Raw genomic sequence first — 27,822 nt, 5'->3', positions numbered from 1 at the left:
GCTCCGTTAATGGTCAGAAATGATTTTTTAAGTTAGCTGAAACAAAGCTAACCAATGAAAATAGTCCCCCCCCCCCCTGCAGCTAGCTAGCAAGTTGGCTAGCAATTCCTTTGCAGCTAACTGCATGAGTTCTTGATATCACACTGGCAGTTTCTGAGTATACTGTATTTAAATTTAAATGATCGTGGTTAGTACTGGACGTTATATATCTATAAAGCCCAATAAATTCAACATATGATGGGTGCATGAGCTGAATTTATAAAGATTTTGCACCAAAACAAACCTGAATTGCATTTTAAATCATATGCCTGGTGTAAACATCTCTAACAAGGAGTCAACTGCAGGCAAGTAGAGGTCTGCATTTATTTCATTTTCAAGTACAGCTTGTTAGGATCAGTAGGCACTTTTAGTAATCTTTCACTTCTCTGAAACTATATTGAGTTTTTCAGTGCTGCTTTATTAGTACACTGTGTTTGGCTAGACCCAGTCACTGACCACAGCATGCTTGTGTTATGAGAAATATCAAATTAATCATTTTATCCTACAGCCTTGTGTTTTAAACTTATTTGACTGAAGTTGTAACTTTTTCGTACTGAATTGTTCTTCTTTAGACAGCTGTGTCCAGATTTTAATTCCTCTAAGGCTACATCCACACGACAATGGCAACAAGAATTTTTTTTTTTTTTAAATATCGCATCCACATGGGCAACGGATCAGTAAAATATCAGGTACATATTAGCCTGGGCCCGCCCATCCTAAGTGTGACACAACACGGGGGGCCTGTTGCGAACTTAGTCTGGCAAGGCAAGCTATCTCCAGCTCTTCCAAGCTCCTGAAAAATCGGGAGCCAATCAACTTTGAGCATCTCCAACGGCCCTGGGTAGAGGCGTGTTCAAGGCAGTGACGTAGTAGAACTGCGACCGGAAGCCATAGATTGTTTACAGAATCTATGCCGGAAGCGCTTCATTCACTAGAAACATTACGAACATGGAGCAGCGGCAAGCCTTTGACACAGCGGTAGATGCTGTATTGAAAGCATTCAACGGGAAGTTCTCATTGAAAACGGAGCAAAGAGCAGCCCTGGAGGTAACATGAGCCGTGTCGGGCTGAAGTGAGCTGAAAAAGCGTAGTGGAAAAGGGCCAATAGACTAAACACTCAAACAATATAAACAGTATAAATAAACAGTATAAACACTAGATGAGAACAAGACATAGACTAAACACTCAGACAATATAAACAGTATAAACACTCTAGATTTGAACTAGATGTAGACTAAACACTCATACATACACACACTGGTTCAAATAAACAAAACAGACAAGGGCACTTGAGGTATAGCAGGTAAACATGAAATAAGCAGTATAAACAAACTAGCAGCTGTTAAGATGAGGTAGTGCGGAATAGTGCAAAAGTGACGTTTTATTAAAATTCTGGTCATGTGCATGATCGGTTAGGTGTCGGTGAGGATTAAAAGATTATTTTTGTTTTTCAATTGTCTTCAGTCATTGCAAAGTTTTGTTTCTGAGCTCAATATAAGAAAGAAAGCACAACTTGTGAAATTTCCTCTCTGCATTTAACACATGTGAGCAATGAGCACACATACCCAGAGCAGTGGGCAGCCATGCTAACGGCGCCCGGGGAGCAGTTGGGAGTTAGATGCCTCGCTCAAGGGCACCTCAGCCCAAGGCCGTCCCATATTAACCTAACCTGCATGTCTTTGGATTGTGGAGGAAACCCACGCAGACACGGGGAGCACATGCAAACTCCACACAGAAAGGCCCTCGCCGGCCGCTGGATTCAAACCCAGGACCTTCTTGCTGTGAGGCGACCGTGCTAACCACTAACCACCGTGCCGCCCTATAGGTGATATGGCAAACTGGGCAACTTAAATATGTTTTTGATAATATTAAACATAGTCTTTTTTTTCTTCTTACCTTTAAGTAAGGAATAAACTACACCAGCTCATGTTATTATAGAAAAATAATGAACGGTGTAGGGGAGTGTGATTTCCTGAAGTTGTTTGTTTATTTCCCAATAATGGTATGTCCTGAAGTGGTGTTTTTTTTTTTTTTTTTTTCTTCTTATACAACAGTGATCTAATTTAAAATGTTTTCTTTCTCAAAGAATGGTATGGGATTTTTTTTTTTTTAAAGAGAGTTCTTGCTGCAGAACCAAACGACCAGGGGGTGGATTTGGACCTGACCCAACTCTTTCAAAAACCCTACCCCTAACCCACAAGTCTCTTTCCAACATGAAACTTCAAACTTATTTATCCAGCCTTAAACACGCCGAGTTGTCTCTACCCCTTGATCTTTTGGTTCGACTTCACACAGGTAGGAGAAGCTGGATCAGGTCTGACTCCACCCTCCTGAATTTTTGGTCATGCAGTGAGGGTTACTTGGACTATTTATCACTTTATAGTCTCATTTAATGGTGTGAAACATCTATGAGACAAGGTAGTAATTATCACGTGCATCTTAAAAGCAATACACTTAGTTATGCTGGACTTGAACCAAATTACTTTTTCAGTCATTTCAATATCGCAGACAAACTTCCAATGTTGCACTAAAATCACAAGTTTTGCACGAGTTGGGACATGCTTCTGTCATCTTGATCGTTTGGTGTAAGGTGGTCAGGATAGCTGTCTTAAATTGGTCGTTTTCTTTCCAGTAAAATCAACCGTGTTTTTAATGTTATCTTTAGTCTTGGCTTATGCAAATAGTGACCCTGCAAGATCCCAAGTCTTTACAAAATCATGGATAATCCCTTGAAAAGTCATTTGGTGTCAGGCCAGCATAACTCTGTGACTAATAACACGTTGTCTTGAGACATGAAAGGGTGTCAGACTTGAGTATTTTAAAAGTATTTTCATTGTTTTCAAGTGTATGGTTAGTATTTAATTGGGGGGAAAATGCAGTTTGTGGGCGGCATGGTGGTGGTGTAGTGGTTAGCGCTGTCACCTCACAGCAAGAAGGTCCGGGTTCGAGCCCCGTGGCCGGTGAGGGCCTTTCTGTGCGGAGTTTGCATGTTCTCCCCGTGTCCGCGTGGGTTTCCTCCGGGTGCTCCGGTTTCCCCCACAGTCCAAAGACATGCAGGTTAGGTTAACTGGTGACTCTAAATTGACCGTAGGTGTGAATGTGAGTGTGAATGGTTGTCTGTGTCTATGTGTCAGCCCTGTGATGACCTGGCGACTTGTCCAGGGTGTACCCCGCCTTTCGCCCGTAGTCAGCTGGGATAGGCTCCAGCTTGCCTGCGACCCTGTAGAACAGGATAAAGTGGCTAGAGATGATGAGATGAGATGAGAAATGCAGTTTGTCATGTTATGCTCAGGTCAGACGGCAGGCTGCAACTAGTTTTCAACTACTTGCGTCTACCTGCGATAACAAAATCGTAGGTAGACGCAAGACTGGTCTTGCGTCAACGCACGATGACACAGATAGTGGCAGTGTGTTGCAGAGGGTCTTTAGTAGAGGCAGGTTGACGCAAGTGAATCACCATCTGTTCGCATTTCAGCTGCAATTTGCTTCCAATCGGTGCAAATAGGTTGATGCATGTAGAGGTAGGCGGTCATGCAACGCTTGAACGACCAATCGCAGGCTGACGCAGGGAAGATAAGTCTTTAGAGATGGCTGCAAGGCATTGCAGATACACACAGACTGCACCTGCAAATAGCTTACAACAACCTGTGAGCAGTCTTATCTCATCTCATTATCTCTAGCCGCTTTATCCTTCTACAGGGTCGCAGGCAAGCTGGAGCCTATCCCAGCTGACTACGGGCGAAAGGCGGGGTACACCCTGGACAAGTCGCCAGGTCATCACAGGGCTGACACATAGACACAGACAACCATTCACACTCACATTCACACCTATGGTCAATTTAGAGTCACCAGTTAACCTAACCTGCATGTCTTTGGACTGTGGGGGGAAACCGGAGCACCCGGAGGAAACCCACGCGGACATGGGGAGAACATGCAAACTCCACACAGAAAGGCCCTCGCCGGCCCCGGGGCTCGAACCCAGGACCTTCTTGCTGTGAGGCGACAGCGCTAACCACTACACCACCGTGCCGCCCGAGCAGTCTTATGGCTTTATATATTTTTTTTAAGGTTTTCTGTGTGCTGCGTCTAGTTGCGTCCTGTCGTAACAGCTTAAAAACTCTGCGTCTTGCAATACGTCTGACCACAACGAAGGATTTGACGCAAAACACCTGCGTCCACCTGCGATCGGTTGCTACCCGACCGGTTGCAGCATGCGTCTTTCTGCTGTCTGACCTGGGCATTACTGAAAAACCTCAAAGGCCAAAGTCCTCTGTTTTGAGCATTTCCCAGAGGTGGGAAAATTTTCCCACCGTTGCAAATTGCTGACACTGGAGGCTCCTTATGTACATGTTTAAAAAAAAAAAGACTCCTTACAGATATCAACATCTCAATGATTAGATCTGGACTGTGTGCAAGATATTGCCATACAAGCCCCTGTGAATACATTGGTCGCCCATAACATTAAAAACACTGACCGGTGAAGTGAATTGCATTCACTATTGGGCATATAATGATATGTAGTATTTCTAATATAGTAAGTATATTAGACAGTAAGAGAACAGTCAGTTCTTGAAGTTGATGTGTTGGAAGCAGGAAAAATGGGCAAGTGTAAGGATCTGAGTGACTTTGACAAGGACCAAATTGTGATGCGAAGATGACTGGGTCTGAGCATCACCAAAATGGCACATCTTGTGGGGTGTTTCTGGCATGCAGTAATTAGTACCTACTAAAAGTGGTCCAAGGATGGACAACTGGTGAACTGATGACAGGGTCATGAATGTTGAAGGCTCATTGATTCATATGGGGCACGATGGCTAGCCTATGGTCTAATCCCACAGAAGAGCTACTGTAGAACAAACTGCTGAAAAAGTTAATGCTGGCTAAAACAGAAAGATGTCAACATTAACTTTTTCAGCAGTTTGTTGCTGGTTCACCCGTTGTCCTTCCTTGGACCATTTTTGGTAGGTACTAACCACTGCATACCGGGAACACCCCACAAGATGTGTCATTTTGGAGATGATCAGACCCAGTCATCATTATATGCCCAATAGTGAGCGGACTGTTCTCTTGCTGCCTAATAGATAGTTTTCACTGACGTCACGGCATTCCGGGGAACGCCCCCCCCAGCTGCCATCTTGCGGGGCAAACAAAACGGAATCGCCACTACCGGCTATGTTATCTCGGAGGAATTTATGAAGTTATATAGTCAGTTTTCTAAAATAAAGATCAATGTCGGCAAAATCAAGCAAACAGAAGTCTATAGATACATTAGACGACATCTCACGACAACGGTATGCAGCCAAACTGGCCTTGATTGGGGGAATTAACCCCTACGAAGTGGACAAAGATGCATTTTCAAGTGACTATGCAGGGCTGCCAAAGCCTGCTCCAAAGCCTGAAACTGACTTCATCAAACTTTAAAGGCTGTCTGATATATACAACTTTATATATTCACAGTGCGCGCCTTTTGGCGGATGCCTCCTGAATCGCGCAGATCCGATTTTTTTTTTTAGGGGGGGCGTTGGAGTGTCTGATTATAATTTCAAAGTAAATTCTGTATTAAAATTACTAAATAAGCAAATCCGTTACAGTCCATGAAACGGGAAGTATAAGGATGAGAAAAAAAACAGTTTAAATCGCAAAACTGCGCACATTTGCGCAGTCCTGCACACCGCTCGGGCTGCGCAAATGTGCGCAGCTTTCTGATTTAAACAGTTTTTTTTTTCTCATCCTTATACTTCCTGTTTCATGGACTGTAACGGATTTGCTTATTTAGTAATTTTAATACAGAATTTACTTTGAAATTATAATCAGACACTCCAACGCCCCCCTCCCCCCAAAAAAATCGGATCTGCGCAATTCAGGCGGCATCCGCCAAAAGGCGCGCTGTTTGCATCCCAAACACAAATCAAATCATACAGAATAGACCTCAAATGTTTTTCAAAAATGACCCTTGCGTGAGTGAAGTGACAAGCTTCAAATAGAAACGTGACAAACGAGCGATATTAAGTGTACATTACAATGTAAACGTACACTCAGCGGTTCCAGTTAGGCATTCTCCAGAGAGTGTTCACATGATGTTTTGGTTTCCAAAAACAAACTTAAACACAATTGATTGTTTATTTAAACAACTTACCACTTATAAAATGATCGGAGCAGACTTTGCTGTGTTTGGAAGGCTGATAATCCTTGCGGTTGATTCTCGCAAGCCATAGATTTCTCCTTTGTATGCTGAGTTTGTTTGCTCGCCTTCGTGCTCCCGTACAGTGGGAATTCCATAAAAGCTCCGCTTGACGTCATCTGACCTATTACGACAGCCGTGAATACAACAGGTGTGCACCATTGCTAGCTTTAAATAGCCTGCTTGGGTTCTTTTGAAGACTTTGTACTCGCGCGTTACAATGTGTGCTCAGTCACCCGTATGGTAAGCTTGACCCGCAAGATGGCCGCCACTAGGGAATCCCCAACTCTGTGACGTCATGTGAAAACTATCTATATATTCCACCCTTTGACAGGTGCCATTGTAATGAGAGAATCAATGTAATTCACGTCACCTGTCAGTGGTTTTAATGTTATGCGTGATCGGTGTATACTGTTTTTCTCTACTTTTATATGGCTCATTCCTAGCCAGCACTGTGTTTATTAACAAATATTTTCTTTTAGAAATGTTTTTAATGTGTATCAGATACTTTATTCATAAATGCAACATGTATGTTAATTATTCATCTTTAACTGTAAATGCCATTTATATCAGTAACATAATGCCATTGCTGGCACATTTTTATTATGTTCATATTTGTGTGTAAGGTTTTTTTTTTTTTTTTTTTCCTTAAATTCTTTGTTACTAGAATGCATGTTGAAACCTGCGTTAGGAGTAAATACTTGCACACCTTGTCCTTATAAAAGCTAAATCACTCTGTATTCTGTTTCAGTTTTCCTCGGAGGACTGTGAGTCGATCTGCAGAAGAATGTGGGGAACCGATGTCACATTCGTTCTCAATCACAGATGAAGCCCTGAAGTCTTTCCATTACCACTGTTTGAACTATTCGCTGTAATCGCTCTGAGTTCACATATGGTGCCCACGTGCCACTGGCCTGTAAATAAAGGGAGAACCTTTTTGGAATAAAGTCCCATTTTTGCACATTGCTGTTACTAATTACTGCGTCTGGTTGCCTTTTTTTATGCAAGTTCTGGTCTATAACTGGTTTGATCTTAAGGAAACATGGAGGCCAATATGGAACATATTGTGGGACAGGTGATGCAGAAAGACTTGGGACGGCGACTCCAAGTCGGACAGGAGATCATAGACTACATTCTGGACCGGCAGAAGTCACATGACCTGGAGCACGATCAGACCATGCTCGACAGGATGGTCGATGGCCTGGCCACTTCATGGGTCAACTCAAGCAACTTCAAGGTGAATAAAATGATCTTGCTTTATTAAAAATTGTCATTTGAGCCTGATAAATGCTCACACACTGCACATGGAGGTAGACTCAGCTAAGTGGTATTTGGATTTCACACCTTAGCAGAAATGCAGCGCATGATTAAGATCAAAATGGCTATTGATTTAGGCAATAAGAGCACCTACTTTCCTTCCTGGAAAGGGAAGATGGAGCTCACTTACATATTTACACACTGGGGCTTTCTGGCAGACTTGTGGTGTTTTGTCTCATCAGCAGCTTCTGGTTCAGGGTCATAATGCTGTTTTAAGAGTTCTTGCTTCTGGAGTTGACTAATTTTATATATAAAACACATGTCCCAAATTTATTTCAAGTTAAATCTCTGAATTTTTTTTTTTTACCAGTACAATGTCATTCTTAATAAAAAGTCTAACTGTTGGAAAATGGGTCTATACGAAAACTATCAAATGCTTCAAGCCGTGCTGTTATTGGAAAATAATCAACTTGGGGGCGGTAGTAATAACTCCACTTTGCATCAGGGTATCCCATCATACCGTTGTTGATTATTGAGGACATCCCACAATATTATGATTTTAATAAAACAAATTAATTAATGATGTACACTGCCCGGCCAAAAAAAAATGTATACGCTAATATTTCATTTAACCACCTTTAGCTTTATGGTCCACATTCACCATCACACTGTTTTGACAACCTTATGCAGCATCACAACGTTCATTTCCATCCAGAGTCGCATCCATTTTTTGCCAAGATCTTGTATTGATGACCTGAGAATCGAACCACTCTGTAAATTCCTCTCCAGAACATCCCAAAGACTTTTAGTGGGGTTAAGGTCAGGACTCTGTGGTGGCCAATTCATATGAAATGGTTCCTCACGCTTTCTGAACAACTCTTTCACAATTTGAGCCCTAATTTTATGGCCGTACCATCAGAGAAGAAGGTGGGGGGGAACCCACTGATGTGATAATTTGGTCATTCAGGTCATCAGCTGAATTCATTTTATTGCCCCATAACGTTGCTGAGTCTCAACCTGACCAACTGAAGTAACCCCAGATCATAACCCTGCCTCAAGAAGCTTGTACAGTGGCCACTATGCATGATTGATGCATCGTTTCATGCGCTTCCTTTCTTACCCTGATCCAGTGTTGTAGTCGAGTCACTAAACCTCGAGTCCAAGTCCAGTCTTGAGTCCCCAATGTTCAAGTCCAAGTCGTTAAAAAAAAAAAACAAAACACTGAGTTGAGTCCGAGAACAAGACTCCAATCGCACCATTTGATGGTGGTTGTTTTAGCGTCATTAACGTTAGTTTGTTCCTGCACATGATGTATGAACAGGTGAATGTGCATTCTCTGTCAGAGAGTGCAAAGTATTCTGTCAGAGATGGTTGTGAGATGGATGTAAGTGCAGAAGGCGTGTTTATTAATACAAGCAAAGACAGGTAAACAATCCAGAATGGCCGGCAAAATCATATAAAACAGTGAAACAGGCAATAGGTCGAGTCGAGTGAGGCACAAACAGGCTATCGTAGACTCGGCTGAATCAAAGATGAGAAACAGGAAACCAGGGCTCAGGAAACCAAACAAGGAAATAAGGCTCGGTAATATGTCAGTAACACAACTCAATACTTCGCGAAGTAAGTGTGTTTTCACAGTTTTTATATAAGCGCGCTGATTGTGCCTTAATCCTGTGCAGGTGCGAGTCGTTTATTGCGTGCACGCGAGAGTCCGCTTGTCGCACGCACTGTCCAGAGCGCCCGAGAGTCTATCTGATGCATGCGCCAAGGTGTGCAGGTGTGACACTCTTGCACGAAATTGGTACAAAATTAATGTAGATATGAATATACTAAATTATGGCATGTTGCAAAAGGAAAAAATCCGAGTCCTTGTCTCCAATTTGAGTCCGAATGCAGTTAATGCACGAGTTCAAGTCACCAGTGCTCAAGTCAAGTCGTGAGTCCTTAAAATTAGGGCACGAGTCGGACTCGAGTCCGAGTTCTGGACTTGAGTACTACAAGCCTGCCCTGATGTACCCATGGTTCTGGAATAGGGTAAATGTGGACACCTCAAACCACACGACCTTGTTCAATTATTCCAGAGTCCAACCTTTATACTCCTGAGCAAATTGAAGCCTTTTCTTCTGATTAGTCTCACTAACGAGTGGTTTTCTTATGGCCACACAGCTGTTTAGTCCTAATTCTGTGAGTTCTCTTTGTATTGTGCATGTGGAAATGGAGTTCTCCAGAAAAGCTGAAGTAGCTGGCTAAAAAATAAAAATAATAGTAGTAGCAGGTGGCTCTAGAATTTGTGGCAGCGAAGCCAAAGGCGTGCTAATACTAGGAGTCTGCGGGCATGCCCCCCTAGAATTTTGAAATTTACATGCCTTCTGGTGCATGCTCAGCTAATAAATTACTAACCATTTCCCTGTAAAATCCTTGCAAAATATGTATGAAATTTCCCTCCAGATGGCTTTCTCATTTACCCTCTGTAGTACGCTGCCTGGCTCTGTAACAGAACTACATATGGCCCTTTTCCACTACCCTTTTTCAGCTCACTTCAGCCCGACACGGCTCGCGTTTCGACTACCAAAGAACAGCACGACTCGGCTCGCTTCAGCCCTGCTTAGCCCCTAAAACTCGCACCGTTTTGGAGTGGGGCCAAAGCGAGCCGAGTGAGGCTGGGAGCGTGAGCAGACACTCCCCTGTGCACTGATTGGTGAGGAGGAGTGTCCTCACATGCCCACACACGCCCCGCGAGCATGCTGGGATCTGTAAACCCGGAAGAAGAAGAATTACGAATTACGAGAATTTCTGAAGCCTTATGCGCCTCGCCTCATCTATACGCTCTTGCCAGTATCTGTTGGCGTTGTCGGTGACAACAAGCCACAGAACCAAGACCAGCAACACTAACGACTCCATGTCCTCCATGTTTATTGTTTATTATTCGGGTCGTGAGACTACTGCTTAAAAGCTCACCGATGTCACTGTTTGCGCTGCTTAACGACATCACGTGACATCCACCCACTTTCGCTAACTCCACCCAATGTGTCCACCCACTTCCAGCCAGCACGGTTCAGCGCGGTTGTATTCGAAATGCAACTTCAATAGCCCCGCTCAGCTCAACTCAGCACGGCACGGCTCAGCCCAACTCAGCCGCGTTTGTAGTGGAAAAGCGGCAATAGACTATGGCATGGTCACGTGGTCCCCGGCTCAGCCAATCAGAGCATCAATCACAGAGAATCAATCAACAGATATGGTGGTGTTTCTGGTCATGACCTGAATCGAAGACAATTTTGTGGTGAAATAATTGGGTTTGCAGCAAATTGTGGGCAGCAGAGACGATATAAATGATTACTTGAAAGGCAAGTTTTTATTTTTTCTGGGATGGAGTAGCCAGCTCAGACCGTCTGTGTAGGTGGAGAAAGCTGCCAGTTGCTGGCGCTTATGGACATCTCTATGGAAATGATCTTACTTTCACTATTAAACATAGCTGTGAGTTCTACTATTGATATACGGTGTCTTGCAAAAGTATTCATCCCCCTTGGTGTTTGTCCTGTTTTGTTGCATTACAAGATGGAATTAAATGGATTTTTGGAGGGTTTCCACCATTTTATTTACACAGCATGGCTACAACTTTAAAGGTGCAAATTGTTGTTTTATTGTGACACAAACAATAATTAAGATGAAAAAACAGAAATCTGGAGTGTGCATAGGTATTCAGCCCCTTTCGTATGAAACCCCTAAATAAGAGCTGCTCCAACCAATTCACTTCATAAGTCATATAATTGGGTGATTAAGATCCACCTGTGTGCAATCAGTCACATGATCCGTCACATGATGTCTGCATAAATCAACCTGTTCTGGAAGGACCCTGACTCTGCAACACTACTAAGCAAGCAGCATGAAAACCAAGGAGCCCCCAAACATGTCAGAGATAAAGTTGTGCAGAAGTATAGATCAAGGTTAGGTTGTAAAAAAAAAAAAATTAGCCCATAGAGCGCCATTAAATCCATTATAGCAAAATGGAAAGAATATGGCACCACTACAAACCTGACGAGAAGGCTGCCCACCAAAACTCACAGACCAGGTAAGGAGGGCATTAATCAGAGATGCAACAAAGACAGCAAAGAGAACACTGAAGGAGCTGCAAAGATCCATAGTGGAAATAGGAGTATCTGTCCATAGGACCACTTTAAGCCATACACTCCACAGAGCAGGGCTTTAGGGAAGAATGGCCAGAAAAAAGCCATTACTTAAGAAAACACATTTGGAATTTGCCCAACAGCATGTGGCAGACTCCCCAAACACAAGGAAGATGATTATTTGGTCAAATGAGACTAAAATGGATATTTTTGGCCATCATGAGAAATGCCATGTGTGGTGCAAACCCAACACCCTGAGAACACACTTCCTATAGTGAAGCATGGTGGTGGCAGCATCATGCTGTGGGGATGTTTTTCATCTGCAGGGACAGGAAAGCTGGTCAGGACTGAAGGAAAGCTGGATGGCATTAAATACAGGGCAATTCTGAAGGAAAACCTGTTTGAGTTGGCCAGAGGTTTGAGACTTGGACGAAGCTGGGCTACATTGTCCAGCAGGACAATGACCCTAAACATATTGCTAAAGCTACACTGCAGTGGTTTAAAGGGAAACATTTTTAAAAGTCTTGGAATGGCTTAATCAAAGCCCAGACCTCCATCCAATTGAGAATCTGTGGCATAACTTGAAGATCGCTGTACACCAACGCATCTAACTTGAAGGAGTTGGAGCAGTTTTGCCTTGAGGAATGGGGCAAAAATCCCAGTGGCTAGATATGCTTAGCTAATAGAGACATACCCCAAGAGACTTGCAGCTGTAATTGCAGCAAAAGGTGGCTCTATAAAGTATTGACTTTGGGGGGATGAATGCCTATGCACACTCCAGATTTCTATTCTTTCATCTTAATTATTGTTTGTGTCACAATAAAACAACAACTTTCATCTTTAAAGTGGTAGGCATGTTGCGTAAATCAAACGGTGCTAACTCCCCAAAAATCCATTTTAATTTCAGCTTATGTGATAAAGGACAAACACCAAGGGGGATGAATACTTTTGCAAGACACTTAAAATCTCATCTCATTATCTCTAGCCGCTTTATCCTGTTCTACAGGGTCGCAGGCAAGCTGGAACCTATCCCAACTGACTATGGGCGAAAGGCAGGGTACACCCTGGACAAGTCACCAGGTCATCACAGGGCTGACACATAGACACAGACAACCATTCACACTCACATTCACACCTATGGTCAATTTAGAGTCACCAGTTAACCTAACCTGCATGTCTTTGGACTGTGGGGGAAACCGGAGCACCCGGAGGAAACCCACGCGGACACGGGGAGAACATGCAAACTCGACACAGAAAGGCCCTCGCCGGCCACGGGGCTCGAACCCGGACCTTCTTGCTGTGAGGCGACAGCGCCAACCACTACACCACCGTGCCACCCACTGTTAAAATAAATAATTAATTTTAATATATATTTAATTTGTGTGTGTGTGTAATATAATTTCTAAACAATTGGACTTCATTAAGTGTTTGGTTTATTTGATGCAGGCCAATAATTTGAACCTTCTGAAACACAGTAATGTCTTTTCCATGATCATATGATACATCTTCTGACATGGTGGTTAAAGAAATGTGAAGCTACTCACTGCATCAGTTCGGGTTAAAAGAACTATTGCCAGCTGAAACATATTAATCACTGAGATAATTAACCAATCAAAGACACAAGTATTTGCTTATTTAAATCCAAATGGTGACTTTTTTTTTTTGGCCAGGCAGTGTAGATTTAATCGTTAACGTTTGGCTGCTCTTACTTGTATATATCTACAGTTAGATTGTACAAAATGGTGCAAAATAATGCGCTTGTGGGTGTGCAGTGTCCATCGGGTTAGATGTTGGCAAACTCACTAGAGGCACCAGAAATTTTGTCCTACTTCCTTCCAAGTTGTAATTTTCTTTGTAATCGCTCTTAAAGGTTGTATAATGCAGGATAAAATGAAACAGCAGTTAAATGTTTTCTTTGTTTCATGTTCAAAAATTTCAATGGAAAACACTGAGTGAGGAACTGAAGAAATGCTGGACCACGCAAGGTATAGAATTGGTCTGTGGAATAATTTGGGCCAATCTGCTGGATTTGTTGCTTTGCTATATCGTCCCAAATTTGCATACACTTGAGAAAAGCTCAATTCATATGTCACTTTGTTGTTTACTGCTGTGGCTGAACTTGTAGCTTTGTGTTATACATGTACTTGGAAAATAAGTGGTAACCCGCCATTTTATTTCTTGCTTGTGGGAGGGAGGGATTTGAGAACTGAAATCATACTTGCATCTTCCTATGAGAATACTAGTAGTTAGTTAACTAGCTAGCTATTTGGGATGTGGTGGTGGTGTGTAATCATGTATTCATAGATCCTTGCGTTTCAGATTGGAGTGAAGACGTTCCTATGTCATGTTCATTAATTTATTAAGCATTAAAAGATTCATATATACTGATCAGCTATAACTTTAAAACCACTGATGGGTGACACAAATAACATTTGATTATCTCATTGCAATGACGCTTGTCAAGGGGTGGGATAGATTAAGGAACAAGTAAACGGTTCTTGAAGTTGATGTATCAGAAGTTGGGAAAAATGGGCAAGCATGAGGATCTGAGTGTCTTTGACAAGTGCCAAATTGATGGATAGATGACTGGGTCTGAGCATCTCCAAACTGGCGGGTCTTGTGGGGTGTTCCTCGTATACAGTGGTCCAAGGAAGGACAATGGGTGGACTGGCGACAGGGTCATGGGCACCCAAGACTCGCTGATGTATGTGTGTGGAGCAAAGGCTAGTCAGTCTGGTCCAATCTCACAGAGACCAGTCGGAGTGCCCACGCCAATCTCTGTCCACCACGGAAAGCGCCGACAATAGACATGTGAGCATCAGAACTGGACCACGGAGCAGTGGGAGAAGGTGGCCTGATCTGATGAGAATCATGTTTTCTTTTAGATCATGTGGATGGCCAGATTTGTGTGCGACGCTTACCTGGGGAAGAGATGGCACCAGGATACACTATAGGAAGAAAGCAAGCTGGTGGAGGCAGTGTGATGCTCTGGGAGACGTTGGGTCTTGGCATTAATGTGGACGTTATTTGGACATGTACAACCTACTTAAACATTGTTACAGACCAGGTACACCCCTTCATGGCAATGGTATTCCTTAATGGCAGTGGTCTCCTTTCAGCAGGATAATGTGCCCTGCCACACTACAAATATTGTTCAGGAATGGTTTGAGGAACATGACTGAGTTCAAGGTATTGACCTGGCCTCCAAGTTCCCAAGATCTCAATCCGAATGAGCATCTGTGGGACGTGCTGGACAAACAAATCCAAGCCATCATGGAGGCCCCAATTGGCAGCTTACGCTACGTTCACACTGCAAGGCTTAATGCTCAATTCCGATTTTTTTTGTTAGGTCGTTCACATTAACAAATATATGCGACTTGTATGTGATCCTCAGTATGAACGAAAAGCGACCTAAAAGTGTTCCGCATGCGCATTGCAGGATACGACGACGTCACACGCAGTGAGCATGGCCAGTGTTTACGGAAGTAAAACCGCCCAGTTGCGGTATGACCCATCCAATCTAGCTTGAATAGCTGCATCCCCCCAAATGGAAATCAGCTCCCTAACCTCTGCGTCCTTCCATTGAGAACCTTCACAGCCCGAAGCGTCCCTCGCATTGATGTCATGCGGCAGGGGCGCAGATACGTTTTTTGAACTGGGGGGGACAAAGCTGCCAGCAAACCAAACCAACCCCGATATGCCTGTCAAACTTGTTGTGGGTTACCATAGCAACCAAGCTCAAGCTCGCAACCTGTGCAGTCTGCGCAGCTCAACCAACCGAATATCAGTCTTTGTTTTGTTTTATGTGAGTTGTTGCAACTATGTATACACTGCTGTGCACCTCAATAAACCGAATGGTAATTAGTCTTTTGATTTTTCCATGAGGTTTGTCTTATGCAAAGAAAGACAGCATAGACGTTTTTTCCTCCCTATAAGTGGGGGGGGGGGGGGGGGGGGGGAACCGAGCGAGGTGAATTTAAATCTGGGTGGGACGAATCCCACCCGTCCCCCCCCCCCCCCCCCCCCCCCCCATCTGCGCCCGTGATTATGCGCCATGTTGTTGTAACTTTTTTTTGAGAGACCCGCCGCCTACTTCAGCGCAGAATAGTGACGTTTGTGGCTTGTTGATGACGTGTAAGTCGGATGAATGCGACCTGGCGGTTCAGACTGAAGTCGCATATGAAAAGAGCGGATAGGAATCGGAATTAGGACCACATATCCAAACGGCCTGGGTCGGATTTGAAAAAATCGGATCTGTGTCGTTCATATTGTCAATAAAAGATCGGATACAGGTCACATATGGGTGAAAAGATCGGATTTGAGTCACTTCAGCCTGCAGTGTGAACGTAGCCTTACAGAACTTAAAGGATCAACTGTTAAAGTCTTGGCGCCGGATACCACAGAACACCTTCAGAGGTCTAGTGGAGTCCATGCTTCAATGGGTCAGAGCTGTTTTGGTGGCGCAAGAGAAACGTGCATAATATTAGGCAGGTGGTTCTAATGTTATGACCGATCAGTGTATGCTATGTGTATATAAATCTTTATCAAAACAATGCAAAAATGTCATTTTCTTTGATATATCTGTTATGTTTGAAAGTTAAGGGTTACGTTTTCAGATTTCCTTAGTGTTTTTTGTCGTTCTTTTATAGTCCTATTCAGTATAAACCACTGCAACTAGAATGTACACAACACTTGAATACACAAATGGCAGATTCTACCGTAACTGGATCCATTAATCACTTGCCCACAAAATAAATTTTTTCTTGTCCTTTTTTCAGTGAGGTAATATTTTCAAGATTGAAAATATGGTATTTGGTCTTCTAAAACAGCACGTCATTTAAAAATACACTGAGTATGTCAATAAAAGATTTTTAAAGAATAAAGTTCTATTTCTTTGACATATCTGACAGACATGACTCCCATTTTAAAAATCACTTTCATTATCCCTGTTGCTATCGTCAGTGAATTTCTGTCAGATGACCTGACGATAGACTCAGCCATTATGGATCTTTGGTAGTTATCGTGTGGAAGCAGGCTTTATCATTTTTGGGTGTCAACAGATAGAGTTGAAATAGATTAACAGCGAAAAAACTATTTCGTTCACGAGAGAAGCCCACAGTTATTTTTAAAAAATGCTATCGTCAGTCTGTCAGTCAAATGCACCTGACGATAGCAAAATTCAAGCCCTCACCACGCACATGTTGACTGACGCAAAGAGGAAATTCTACTGCGCATGATTTTTGTGACAGCAGACATTTACTTCCGGGCAAGACTTGGAGTTCTGACAGCTAGATTTCATCAAATAAATCAAGGTAAGATTTTCTGTCAGCTATCCTAACGATAGAAATTTTTGACGATAGAAACATTGAGAATATATTTGTGCATTCATATTTAAATTTTTCTGGAGGAAAACTGTCGTAAGTTGAGATAAATCAGAGCCACTTGCGACCATTTCAGCCGACAGGCCATTTCAATGTGTTATTTCCCCGCGAAAGTGACAGTCGTGTCTATCGTCACTGTTCTGACAATTATTGTTGATTATTTCAATTTTGAAAATAAATTTTATCTTTTTTATTTCAATATTTTATTTTATTATTTGATTCTAGTGATGAGGTATTTAATATTATTACTAAATTTGTCAGATTAATAATGTAAGAAACAGTTTTGTTGCTATTGTCATCTAGAGTGTCTGTCAGAATATGATGGTGGACGTTAGTTTGTCTGTCAGGTTTTGATGATAGAAACCGATGTGTTTCTATTGTCATTTAGCATGTCTGTCATGTCAGGCTTTTATTAATTAGTTACCAGGACTACTGTCCTAAAATTTACTATGAATGTCCAAGACCCCAAATGCTACTACAAAACTTAATAGAATGATCAAAATAATCAATTCAGCAATTTAAGGAGATGGGACTTAACTGGCCTCTGTTATGGTGGAATCTGCCAAATCAGTTTCATTTATAAGTAAAATATGTTGTTCGTGGGGCGGCACGGTGGTGTAGTGGTTAGCGCTGTCGCCTCACAGCAAGAAGGTCCTGGGTTCGAGCCCAGTGGCCAATGGGGGCCTTTCTGTGTGGAGTTTGCATGTTCTCCCCGTGTCTGCTTGGGTTTCCTCCGGGTGCTCCAGTTTCCCCCACAGTCCAAAAACATGCAGGTTAGGTTAACTGGTGACTCTAAATTGACCGTAGGTGTGAATGTGAGTGTGAATGGTTGTCTGTGTCTATGTGTCAGCCCTGCGATGACTTGTCCAGGGTGTACCCCGCCTTTCGCCCGTAGTCAGCTGGGATAGGCTCCAGCTTGCCTGCGACCCTGTAGAAGGATAAAGCGGCTAGAGATAATGAGATGAGATGAGAGATGTGTTGTTCGTGTGCCTAAATAAACATGCCATATGTAAAACTGTCTCCAAGTTAAAAAAAAAAAAAAAAGCTCCAGTCCTCCAGCTTTAATATGAAATGCTATAACCTGCTTTTAGTTGTAGACTGTATGACCTTGAAATGTGTCATGGAAAGAGGCTGTGTTGAATATTATAAGTGCAGTGGAAAGTATTCTAGGAGTGAGAAATATTGCCTGGAAATTACATTTAGAGCTCTGCGCTTTTTTTTTTTTTGAGATAGCAGAACTCTGTAAAGCTGCAGCATATTAGTATAAATCTTTACAAATTGTAGCTCAGTTTGTTGGACATCACAGACCGGAGAAGTGTTTACTCAGACTCCTTCCTGTTTACTGGTGTGTTTGTGCTGCTTTCATGGTGTGGATTTAAATGATTTGCTCGCTATGCTTTTGTCGTTTTTGTGAACACGAGCTTCATTGTAATGTGGCTTACCAACAGGGAACAGGTTCAAGCATAAGAAAACTTGAGCTTTGTTGTGCAGGCCAAAACTTGTCCGACTTCTGAAAAAGCCATACACTAGTCCCACTGTAGACTATTCGATGGTGTATGTATCTGTCAGATTTTTCACCTCACATTGCTCGACTCGTACGAATTCCCATGTTTAATTTATCACCGATTACCATAGTTTCACTGGTAGCATTAGGTTAATGCAATACCGGTAGCTAACTGGCTAGAGCACAAGCTATATAATATAGACAAAAGTTTGTGGGCTTATCACACCCATATGTGGGCCTTCCACAAACTGCAGGTACACAATTGTCTAGTATGTCCTTCTATACTGTAGCATCACAATTTCCTTGCACAGAGTCCTGACCTTAACCCTACTAAACACCCTTGGAATGGATTGGGATGCTCACCCAACGTCACTAATGCTTAATGTGGCTGAATGGGCAAATGCCCACAGACGCGCTCCAAAACCTAGTGGAAAGCCTTCCCAGAAGAGTGGACATTTATTAGAAGTGCAAAAGGGAAACTAATCTAAAATTAGAAGCCATGGCCTAATGGTTAGAGAAGCAGCTTTGGGACCAAAAGGTTGCCGGCTTGTTTCCCTGCACCAGTAGGAATGGCTGAAGTGCCCTTGAGCAAGGCACTTAACCTCCAACTGCTTCCCAGGCTGCTCTGGGTATGTTGTATGTCGCTCTGGATAAGAGCATCTGCTAAATGCCATTCATGGATGTTCAAACAGGACATGTATAGGAATGATGAGGTGCTTTTGGACCAAATAGTTCTATGGACTTATTTGAGAGGAACTACCAACTGGGAAGCTCCTCCAAGAACTATACCTTCAAGGTTTTTTTTTTTTCTTTCAGTTTGCATTTGTACCACGAGTAGGAACGCTGAAGTGACGTAAACTGGCTTGCTAGCATGATGTTAACAGCAACTGCTAGTGGAGACTTTAATATTTTATTTAGATGTGTCAAAATCACGCTGTGTATCCTCCGTCATATACACACTCGATAAAGCCCGGACTTCACTGTCAGACCAATTGTCTGTGCCCACCCCCCCCCCAAAAAAATTTAATGCTAACGTTAAGAGCTGCTGTTTACATGGCTAACGTTTTCCACTCTTTTTTTTTTTTTTTAACTGGAGTTTGCCAGTATTGCATTGGCTCGTGTTCAACCAGTCGTAGCACACTTGAGTCACTCATGGTTCTACTTGTTCTGGGAGAGTACTTACCTTGAACTAGGAGCTAAAAAAGTCCCTCAAAACAGCAGTCTAAAAACTATGATCGTTCTTAGTTCCTACAATGCATACACACTTAAAAAGGGGGAACTTCCACCAACAGTTCTAAGAACTATGAAAACGTTTCTCCGGTCCGAAAGCACCTATGTCAGGTGTCTGCAGACTTTTGGCCATATAGTGTAGGTATGGAATGCATGTAAAAACACACATTTGATCATAAATCAGATGCCTTTTCACGCCAAAAGAATCTCTTACAAGTGTCAGAATGACCTTAAAGCAATATAAAACAGATTTTTGATGCCATTTTAGTTTTAAAGGGCTTGATGTACTGAACTAGAATGAAAAACATGGGTGCTGTGCTGGTGCTGTTTTGAATGATGTAGGAATGAATGTGTGCAACAATAAAATGCAGATAATATTTCACAGTTGGGGGATAAAAAGAAATCTAACGCTGCCCCAAGTCCTATTCATAACCTGTTGAAAATGAAAGGCATTCAGCTGCTTTGTTGTGTCACGTCACTGTGTAGGGTTAGACTTACAGCTGTGTCATTTGAACAACACTGACCTCATGATGACTCTGCAGATAAACTCCAGCAGTGCGCGTGTGCGCGCATGCATTGTGCCTCTATCCTCCTCTGCAGTCGTATCCTCCATCCTGCATCAGTGTTAGATATACACACTTGTTTACATATGAAATTGAATCTGTTGGATATGAGATTGTCAGTGGTCACTTCCGCAACAGAATTTGTTTGGCTGAGATCCATGGAGTAAATCTTCTTTTAGCAAGACATAGAACAGGGTCTAAAAATCCATAAGCACTAGCTGTTATTACCACATCCGTCATGTAAGGAATAAAACACTTGGGACTGTGCTGCTAAAGGAAAATAATCAATGACTGGGTAGTGTGACACAGCCAGAAGTGAAGAGGAGGTACTGTTACCACCCTAAAGTGAAAACACTTTTCACTTCGCTGTTAGAGTAATTCATCAACAATGTGTTAACAATGCTTTATTTGCATTTTTAATTACGTTTATTTGTTGAAGGTCCTTGAGACAAGTTAGTTCCTGTTATTACTTGTGTTCTAGCACCTATAAGCAATCATTCCCTCACCAGGCCAGAAATGTCCACAAGCGCCGGCGACCGGCAGTTTTCTTCATCGACATAGATGGTCTGCACCAGTCATTTGAGTCCAGAAAAAAATAAAAACGTGCCTTTCAGTGCTCAAGCAATTATTTTTATTTCTTTAGGTAATTATATTGTCTCCGCTGCCCATAATTTGCTGCAAATCCAATTATTTCACCATGGAATTGTCTTCAATTCGGATCTAGTATATTGATTCTCGCGCTCTGATTGGCTGAGCCTGGCCATGTGACCACGCCATAGCATATGTAGTTATGTTACAGAATCAGGCAGCATTCTACAGAAGGTAACTGAGAAAGCCAAGCACACATGCATCTGGAGGGAAATTTCGTACATATTTTGCAAGTATTTTACAGGGAAAGGGTTAGTAATTTATTAGCTGAGAATGCACCAGAAGACATGTAAACTTCAAAATTTTATGGGGGGCATGCCCCCAGACCCCCCCTTAGCATTAGCGCACCTTTGGTGTGCTGTAGCGGCTTCGCTGCCGCAACTTCCACAGCTGCCTATTACTTTTTTTTTTTAAAGCCGGCTACTTCAGATTTTCTGGAGAACCCTGCAGGCTCCCCCCCCCCTTGAAGCCAAGACAAAAATGCAGCTTGTAATGTTACTGAGAAACCAGAACTTGCAATGTCCTCTCCTGAAGACTTTCCCATTTTGAAAAACATTTCTAGGAACAGCTTTATTTCTAACTGTTACAATGCACTGACACTGGAGATTCCTTCCAAAAATGCTAAACAACCATCTCCTCACAGACAATGTTGTGGTATGAGAGAAATTCAAGTTAGTAACAGTTAGTTCTGGTCCAATAATTTGATTGATTGATTTGAAGAGCGTTCCATGAGTAGGCCTACTTATATTTAGTATAACCAGACTAGGACGTTTCACTGTGTATATCACTAGAGATGTCTACAAGCGCCAGCGACCGGTGGTTTTCTCCGCCTACACAGCCGGTCTGCGCTGGCTACTCATCTCATCTCATCTCATCTCATCTCATCTCATTATCTCTAGCCGCTTTATCCTGTTCTACAGGGTCGCAGGCAAGCTGGAGTCTATCCCAGCTGACTACGGGTGAAAGGCGGGGTACACCCTGGACAAGTCGCCAGGTCATCACAGGGCTGACACATAGACACAGACAACCATTCATACTCACATTCACACCTACGCTCAATTTAGAGTCACCAGTTAACCTAACCTGCATGTCTTTGGACTGTGGGGGAAACCGGAGCACCCGGAGGAAACCCACGCGGACACGGGGAGAACATGCAAACTCCACACAGAAAGGCCCTCGCCGGCCCCGGGGCTCGAACCCAGGACCTTCTTGCTGTGAGGCGACAGCGCTAACCACTACACCACCGTGCCGCCCGCGCTGGCTACTTGATCCCGGGAAAAAAAATAAGAACTTGCCTTTCAATGTTCAAGTGATTTTTTTTTTTTTTTTTTTTTTTTATATCGTCTCCGCTGCCCATAATTTGCTGCAAATCTAATTATTTCACTATTAAAGCATCTTCGATTTGGGTCTAGCACGACTGGAAGCGACTCCATATTTGTTGATTGATTCTCGTGCTCTGATTGGCTGAGCCTGACCACGTGACTACGCCGTAGCAGATGACGGTAAAGATGCAGTTGATTGTTGCAGACAATTTCACTTTGTTTTTCACAAAATATTTTATAATGTAATTTACACACGCACCAAATAAGCTCACCATGTAGTTGTTACAGAGCCAGGCAGCGTACTACAGAGGGTAACTGAGAAGGCCAAGCACGCACACATCTGGGGGGAAATTTCATAAATATTTTGCAAGCATTTTACAGGGAAATGGTTAGTAATTTATTGGCTGAGAATGCACCAGAAGGGATGCAAATTTCAAAATTTCCTGGGGGACATGCCCCCAGACTCCCTTACTATTAGCACACCATAGGTGCACCATGGCGGCTTTGCCTTTGCAAACTCCAGAGCTGCCAGCTCTTTCAGATTTTCTGGAGAACCCTGATCACTCTGTTCATCTGTGTTTGCTACATAAATTCCACTTCCTAGCTTGAAACAGTCACCACAGTAGTGTTGGCGATATCATCAGTGGACATAGCAATCGATACATTACGTTTTTCACAAATATACCTGAAATTTCAAGTACTTGTTATTTATTTCTTGTTTACTGAGCTGTTGGAAAGCAATAATACACTTCCAATCATGTGGTTATACCGAATATCGACACGGCTGTTAGATATGGCACTCAGCCTACAGCTTCATGCTGATACTGAATCAGGGGGCAGCCATGGCCTGAAGGTTGAAGAAACAGCCTTTGGCCCAAAGGGTTGCTGGTTCAATTTCTGGGACTGGTAGGAAAAGTGTGAGGGGAGTTGAGTGAATGAACAGCACTTTCCCTTCCCTTTGTATCATGGCTGAAGTGCTCTTGAGCAAGGCACCTAACCCCAACTGCTCCCTGGGTGCTGTAGCATAGCTGCCCAATGCTCTGGGTACACTCTCAGAAAATAAAGGACATTATTGTATTTAGGCGTGGGCAGCACGGTGGTGTAGTAGTTAGCACTGTTGCCTCACAGCAAGAAGGTTCCGGATTCAAACCTCACGACTGACGGGCCTTTTTGTGTGGCGTTTGTATGTTCTCCCTGTGTCTGTGTCGGTTTCCTCCAGGTGCTCTGGCTTCCCCCACAGTTCAAAGACATGCAGGTTGGGTAAACCCCCCCCCCCCAATTGGGGTTGTACAAGGCAGTGTATACTTAGTGCTGGTCCCATTATACATTTAGGGGTACAACGGCTTGTCACTGGGGCAGTTCCCTTTAAAGTACTTATTTGTACCCTTTATATACTGCTTGGGAACATGTATGTACCTTTTTGACCCTAAAAAGGTACACATAGTTACCTTGAGGTCCAAAAATAAGCCCTAGCAGGTACATCAGTGTAGATTGTACCTTGGGGGACAGAAATGGACTCCAACTGTACCCCTATTTCTAACAGTGTATGTATGTGCTCATTGCTGACGTGTGTGTGTTCACTGCTTCAGATGGGTTAAATGCAGAGGAGGATTTTGCTGTGCTCGAGTGTACGTGACAAAAATAAACGCTTCTTCTTCTGAATCAAAGCCGCACTGATTCAGTATAACTGCATTCTAGCTTGCAAGCTTGTCATTCATTCTTTGTTAAAGAATTTTAAAAGAAGATTTTTTTTTTTAATTATTATTGAATGAAACCACTATCAGGTGTAATAGAGTTTAACAATAAATCAGCAAAATGAGTGAATAGGATTTATTAGTTTATTTATTAGTTATTGTCTCTTGGGTATGTGACAGTTCAGTATTCTTTATTTATTCCGTTTGTGCCCAGAAGTATGACACAGCCTTATTCACAACAGCAAAACATCAAACTGAAAGAAAGAAATGTCTGTAAAAGTGTGAGAAGCAATATCTATCGAGACCAAACGTAAAGTTCTGCTCTCACTGCTGTGTGCCAAGTAAGTATAATCAGGACTGGAAAGGACAAATGCAACCTCAGACTGCTGGATTGCATTATAAAGCCCATGTTGAATCTTGCACATGTGTCTTGCCCATCTGTCTTTTAATGTGCTGAATGATCTGCAATCTCTCTTATGAAGTACTTTTCTGTATGCCCAATACAGAGTAATAAAATATTCATTGATTGTTTTATGAGTCACTGGGACTTCGCTCATGTTGCATTAGCATTTTTAAGTGATTACAGTGGCAGCCTTCAGGGATTCAGTATCCCAGACGGACATGATGACCTTGAAGGAGAAAGAGGAGCATACATCATTGTCATCTGGACATGCAGCTCAGCGCTGAATTTGCCACTGAAATGATAGTCCACTATGAGCGAATGGTGAAACCCAGGCATCTCTCTGCCACAAATAAACTGTGTAGTGTGGCTTTTTCCACAAATGGGTGAAATTAAGATGTTCTCTATATCAGGGGTTTTCAAAGTGTGGGAGAGTCAGCCCCCCCTCAGAGAGCAAATACGTAAACAACAGCGCCCCCCCTTACAATTTTTGTTGTTGCTATACTTAATGTTCCATTCGTATTTTTAAAAATGGTTGTTGTACACATTTTTATTTTTTTTCTTTTACACATTTTAAACATCTGTGCTTTTTTAAAACATCTTTTTTTACACATTTTAAACATCTGTGCTTTTTAAAAAAAAAAAAAAACATCTTGTTTTACGGGTGGCACGGTGGTGTAGTGGTTAGCGCTGTCGCCTCACAGCAAGAAGGTCCGGGTTCGAGCCCCGTGGCCGGCGAGGGCCTTTCTGTGCGGAGTTTGCATGTTCTCTCCGGGTGCTCCGGTTTCCCCCACAGTCCAAAGACATGCAGGTTAGGTTAACTGGTGACTCTAAATTGACCGTAGGTGTGAATGTGAGTGTGAATGGTTGTCTGTGTCTATGTGTCAGCCCTGTGATGACCTGGCGACTTGTCCAGGGTGTACCCCGCCTTTCGCCCGTAGTCAGCTGGGATAGGCTCCAGCTTGCCTGCGACCCTGTAGAACAGGATAAAGCGGCTAGAGATGATATGAGATCTTGTTTTACACGTTTTAAACATCTCATAGCATCGTTAGCTAGCACCTGTTGGCAGACAACACACTGTGGCAGTGGAGCATCTTCAGATCCAGTCCATGAAAATCCAAACTTTAAATAATCGTGGTCATACTTCCTTCTTTTTTTGCTTGGCCCAGACTCTGTCTGCTCACTCAATGTAGCTTTAGGTACTAAACATCGATCAATCGGCAAAGGCTAGCTGAAGTTCGGTAAATGTCCGCAATAGTAACTTATTCTGGTTTATTTTTCCTCACATTGCGCCCCCCCCCCCCCCCCCCCCCCGAAGAACTCTGGCGCCCCTAGGGGAGGCGTGCCCCACACTTTGAAAAGCCCTGCTCTATATCAATATCATGTTGGCATATTGTTCAGTCCCATTATATATTATAATAATTATAAAATTCTGCAGTGTGTTTGGGTTGGTTGCAAATGAGCAGTTCATATTAAATTTAAAAAAAAGTGGCGCTGAAGTGCATTGGTATTGGAGACTTTGTAAACACCACCTGTTATTGAATGAGCCTTTCTGAGATGGTCATTCATTCATGTTCAGTAACCGCTTTCTATCCTAATCAGAGTTGTGGTGGACTCAGAGCCCATACCATGACCACTGGGCTTAAGTCAAGGGAAAAAAAACCTCTAGGCAGGACGCCAGACCATCTCAGAGCACCACACATATAGACACACACACTCTCAACTAGGGGAAACTTAGGCCGGGATGAGACTACATGATATTTTTGTCTTTCACAATGGTCACCATGTGAGGCAGTTATACTGTCATAAATTCTTGCCATGTCTTAGGAGACCCTTTAGTTTGACTCCTAATAATGACAGTTCACATCCTTGCATGTCGTCAAGGAGGAAGGTCAAGAAATCGTCAATCGTAACTATTAAGGGACACGTCAAAGGAGTGGTCAAACTAGGCAAGAAAGTTCCAAAAATTCTGAAATGCTAGACTTTTCGCTCCAGGTATCTTGGGCCATCCGAGCTGCCACAACACTGTTCTTTGATTATGTCCCACTACACAGCCCATTCCTTGTTCCTGACGTTCATATTCAGCCCAAAGCTGGAAATTTGTTAACCATGACAAAAACGTCTCAGGATCAGGCTGAATTTGTGTAGCTGCAAAGGTGCGTTTGGTAGAATTTGTGCTCGGAGGGTTAGAAGGTGAACTGCAGAAACATTGGGGTAAATTGTTAGCTACACTACTCATATCTGGCCACATATACCAGACCCTCCAGGATTTCGCGATGTTGCGATTTGCAACTTCAACGCAAATTCAACCAATCCCTGCGAATTCAGGGCGGTGTTGCAATTATATCCAATCGCCACAACTTTCCCGCAAATTTGACCAATCGTTAGCGTCGTCTTGAGGTGACGTCGACAAACTAGCGAGCAGTGTTGCCAGATTGGGCGGTTTTAAGTGCATTTTGGCGGGTTTTGAACATATTTTGGGCTGGAAAACGTCAGCAGGATCTGGCAACACTGTGTGCGAGTCAGTGTTTATAAAGGCTTAAATTCTGTTACTGAAAGTGTGTTATGTTTACAGTGAAGGACTGTGTGCACTTTACATTATTTTTTACTTATAATACAAGAAATTAATGGATGCCAACGTTTTTGCCAAAATGGTATTTTATTTTCCATTGTTTAGGCAACTTCAGCATCATACTGTGAGATTCTGTTCAAATTGTTTTTTTTTGGTCTATGAAGCCTGAGCCATTTATTTTATTAGTTTATAATTATTGTTTAATTTAGTCTTCAGGAGAGACTGCCTGCACACAGTACTAGTATTAATAGTTTTTTTTTCTTACATGAAAGCTGAGGCATTTATATTATATTTTAAGGTAACTTCATGTTGTGCTGTGAGGTTCTATGCACTTTAACTTTTGAACCAACAGATGCATTTGGATAAGTAAAGCTTATTTTTCTGCATTTTTGTAGTCCTGGTAATCTTTTATATTGGTAAAGTTGTTTATAGGACCATTTCTCAGTGTCTTTGTTCTTTTAATCAATAGTTTTTCAGTAATAACTTTAGCCTGGCAAGCCAGACTAAATGTGAATATCCACTCGTAGGCAAAAATATTTTTGGCCGCTAGGCGGGTGGGTCTAGTTTACTAGGCTATAATAACTTAAAATAGAGTGATATGTTAAATATTAATCAGAAAAAGAGAAAATCACAACAATTTCTCGCAACTTTCACTTCCTCCCTCAATGTAATCGCAACAAAAACCTAAAAAACACCGCAACTTTCATCACAATTTTTTGGAACCCCTCCTGCAACATCAGACATTTTAGCCCGCAACAATCACAAAAAAGGCCCGCAAAATCCTGGGGGGACTGATATACAAAGCCCCGTCTCTGGTAATTTGGCCATCTGTGTTAATTCATGTTGGATCAGTAGCTAACTATCTAACTTTCCATCATCTTTCTAGTCAGCAGCAAAATTACTTTCT

At 42.6% G+C, this 27,822-nt stretch overlaps 1 protein-coding gene across 1 annotated transcript in view; it reads left to right on the top strand.

The window, feature by feature from the left end:
* LOC132899240 (CLIP-associating protein 1-like) overlaps positions 1–27,822 on the top strand; it is a 233,637-nt gene that overhangs the window by 156 nt on the left and 205,659 nt on the right. The window contains exon 2 of the mRNA XM_060940986.1: positions 6,972–7,457. Within this exon, the coding sequence (XP_060796969.1) occupies positions 7,263–7,457 (195 nt within the window). The 5' untranslated portion in view covers positions 6,972–7,262. The remainder of the gene's footprint in view (positions 1–6,971; positions 7,458–27,822) is intronic.

The sequence above is a fragment of the Neoarius graeffei genome, chromosome 15 (assembly GCF_027579695.1).
Source record: "Neoarius graeffei isolate fNeoGra1 chromosome 15, fNeoGra1.pri, whole genome shotgun sequence".
NCBI classification, from domain to species: Eukaryota; Metazoa; Chordata; class Actinopteri; order Siluriformes; family Ariidae; genus Neoarius; species Neoarius graeffei.
This window is presented reverse-complemented; position numbering and strand designations above follow the sequence as displayed.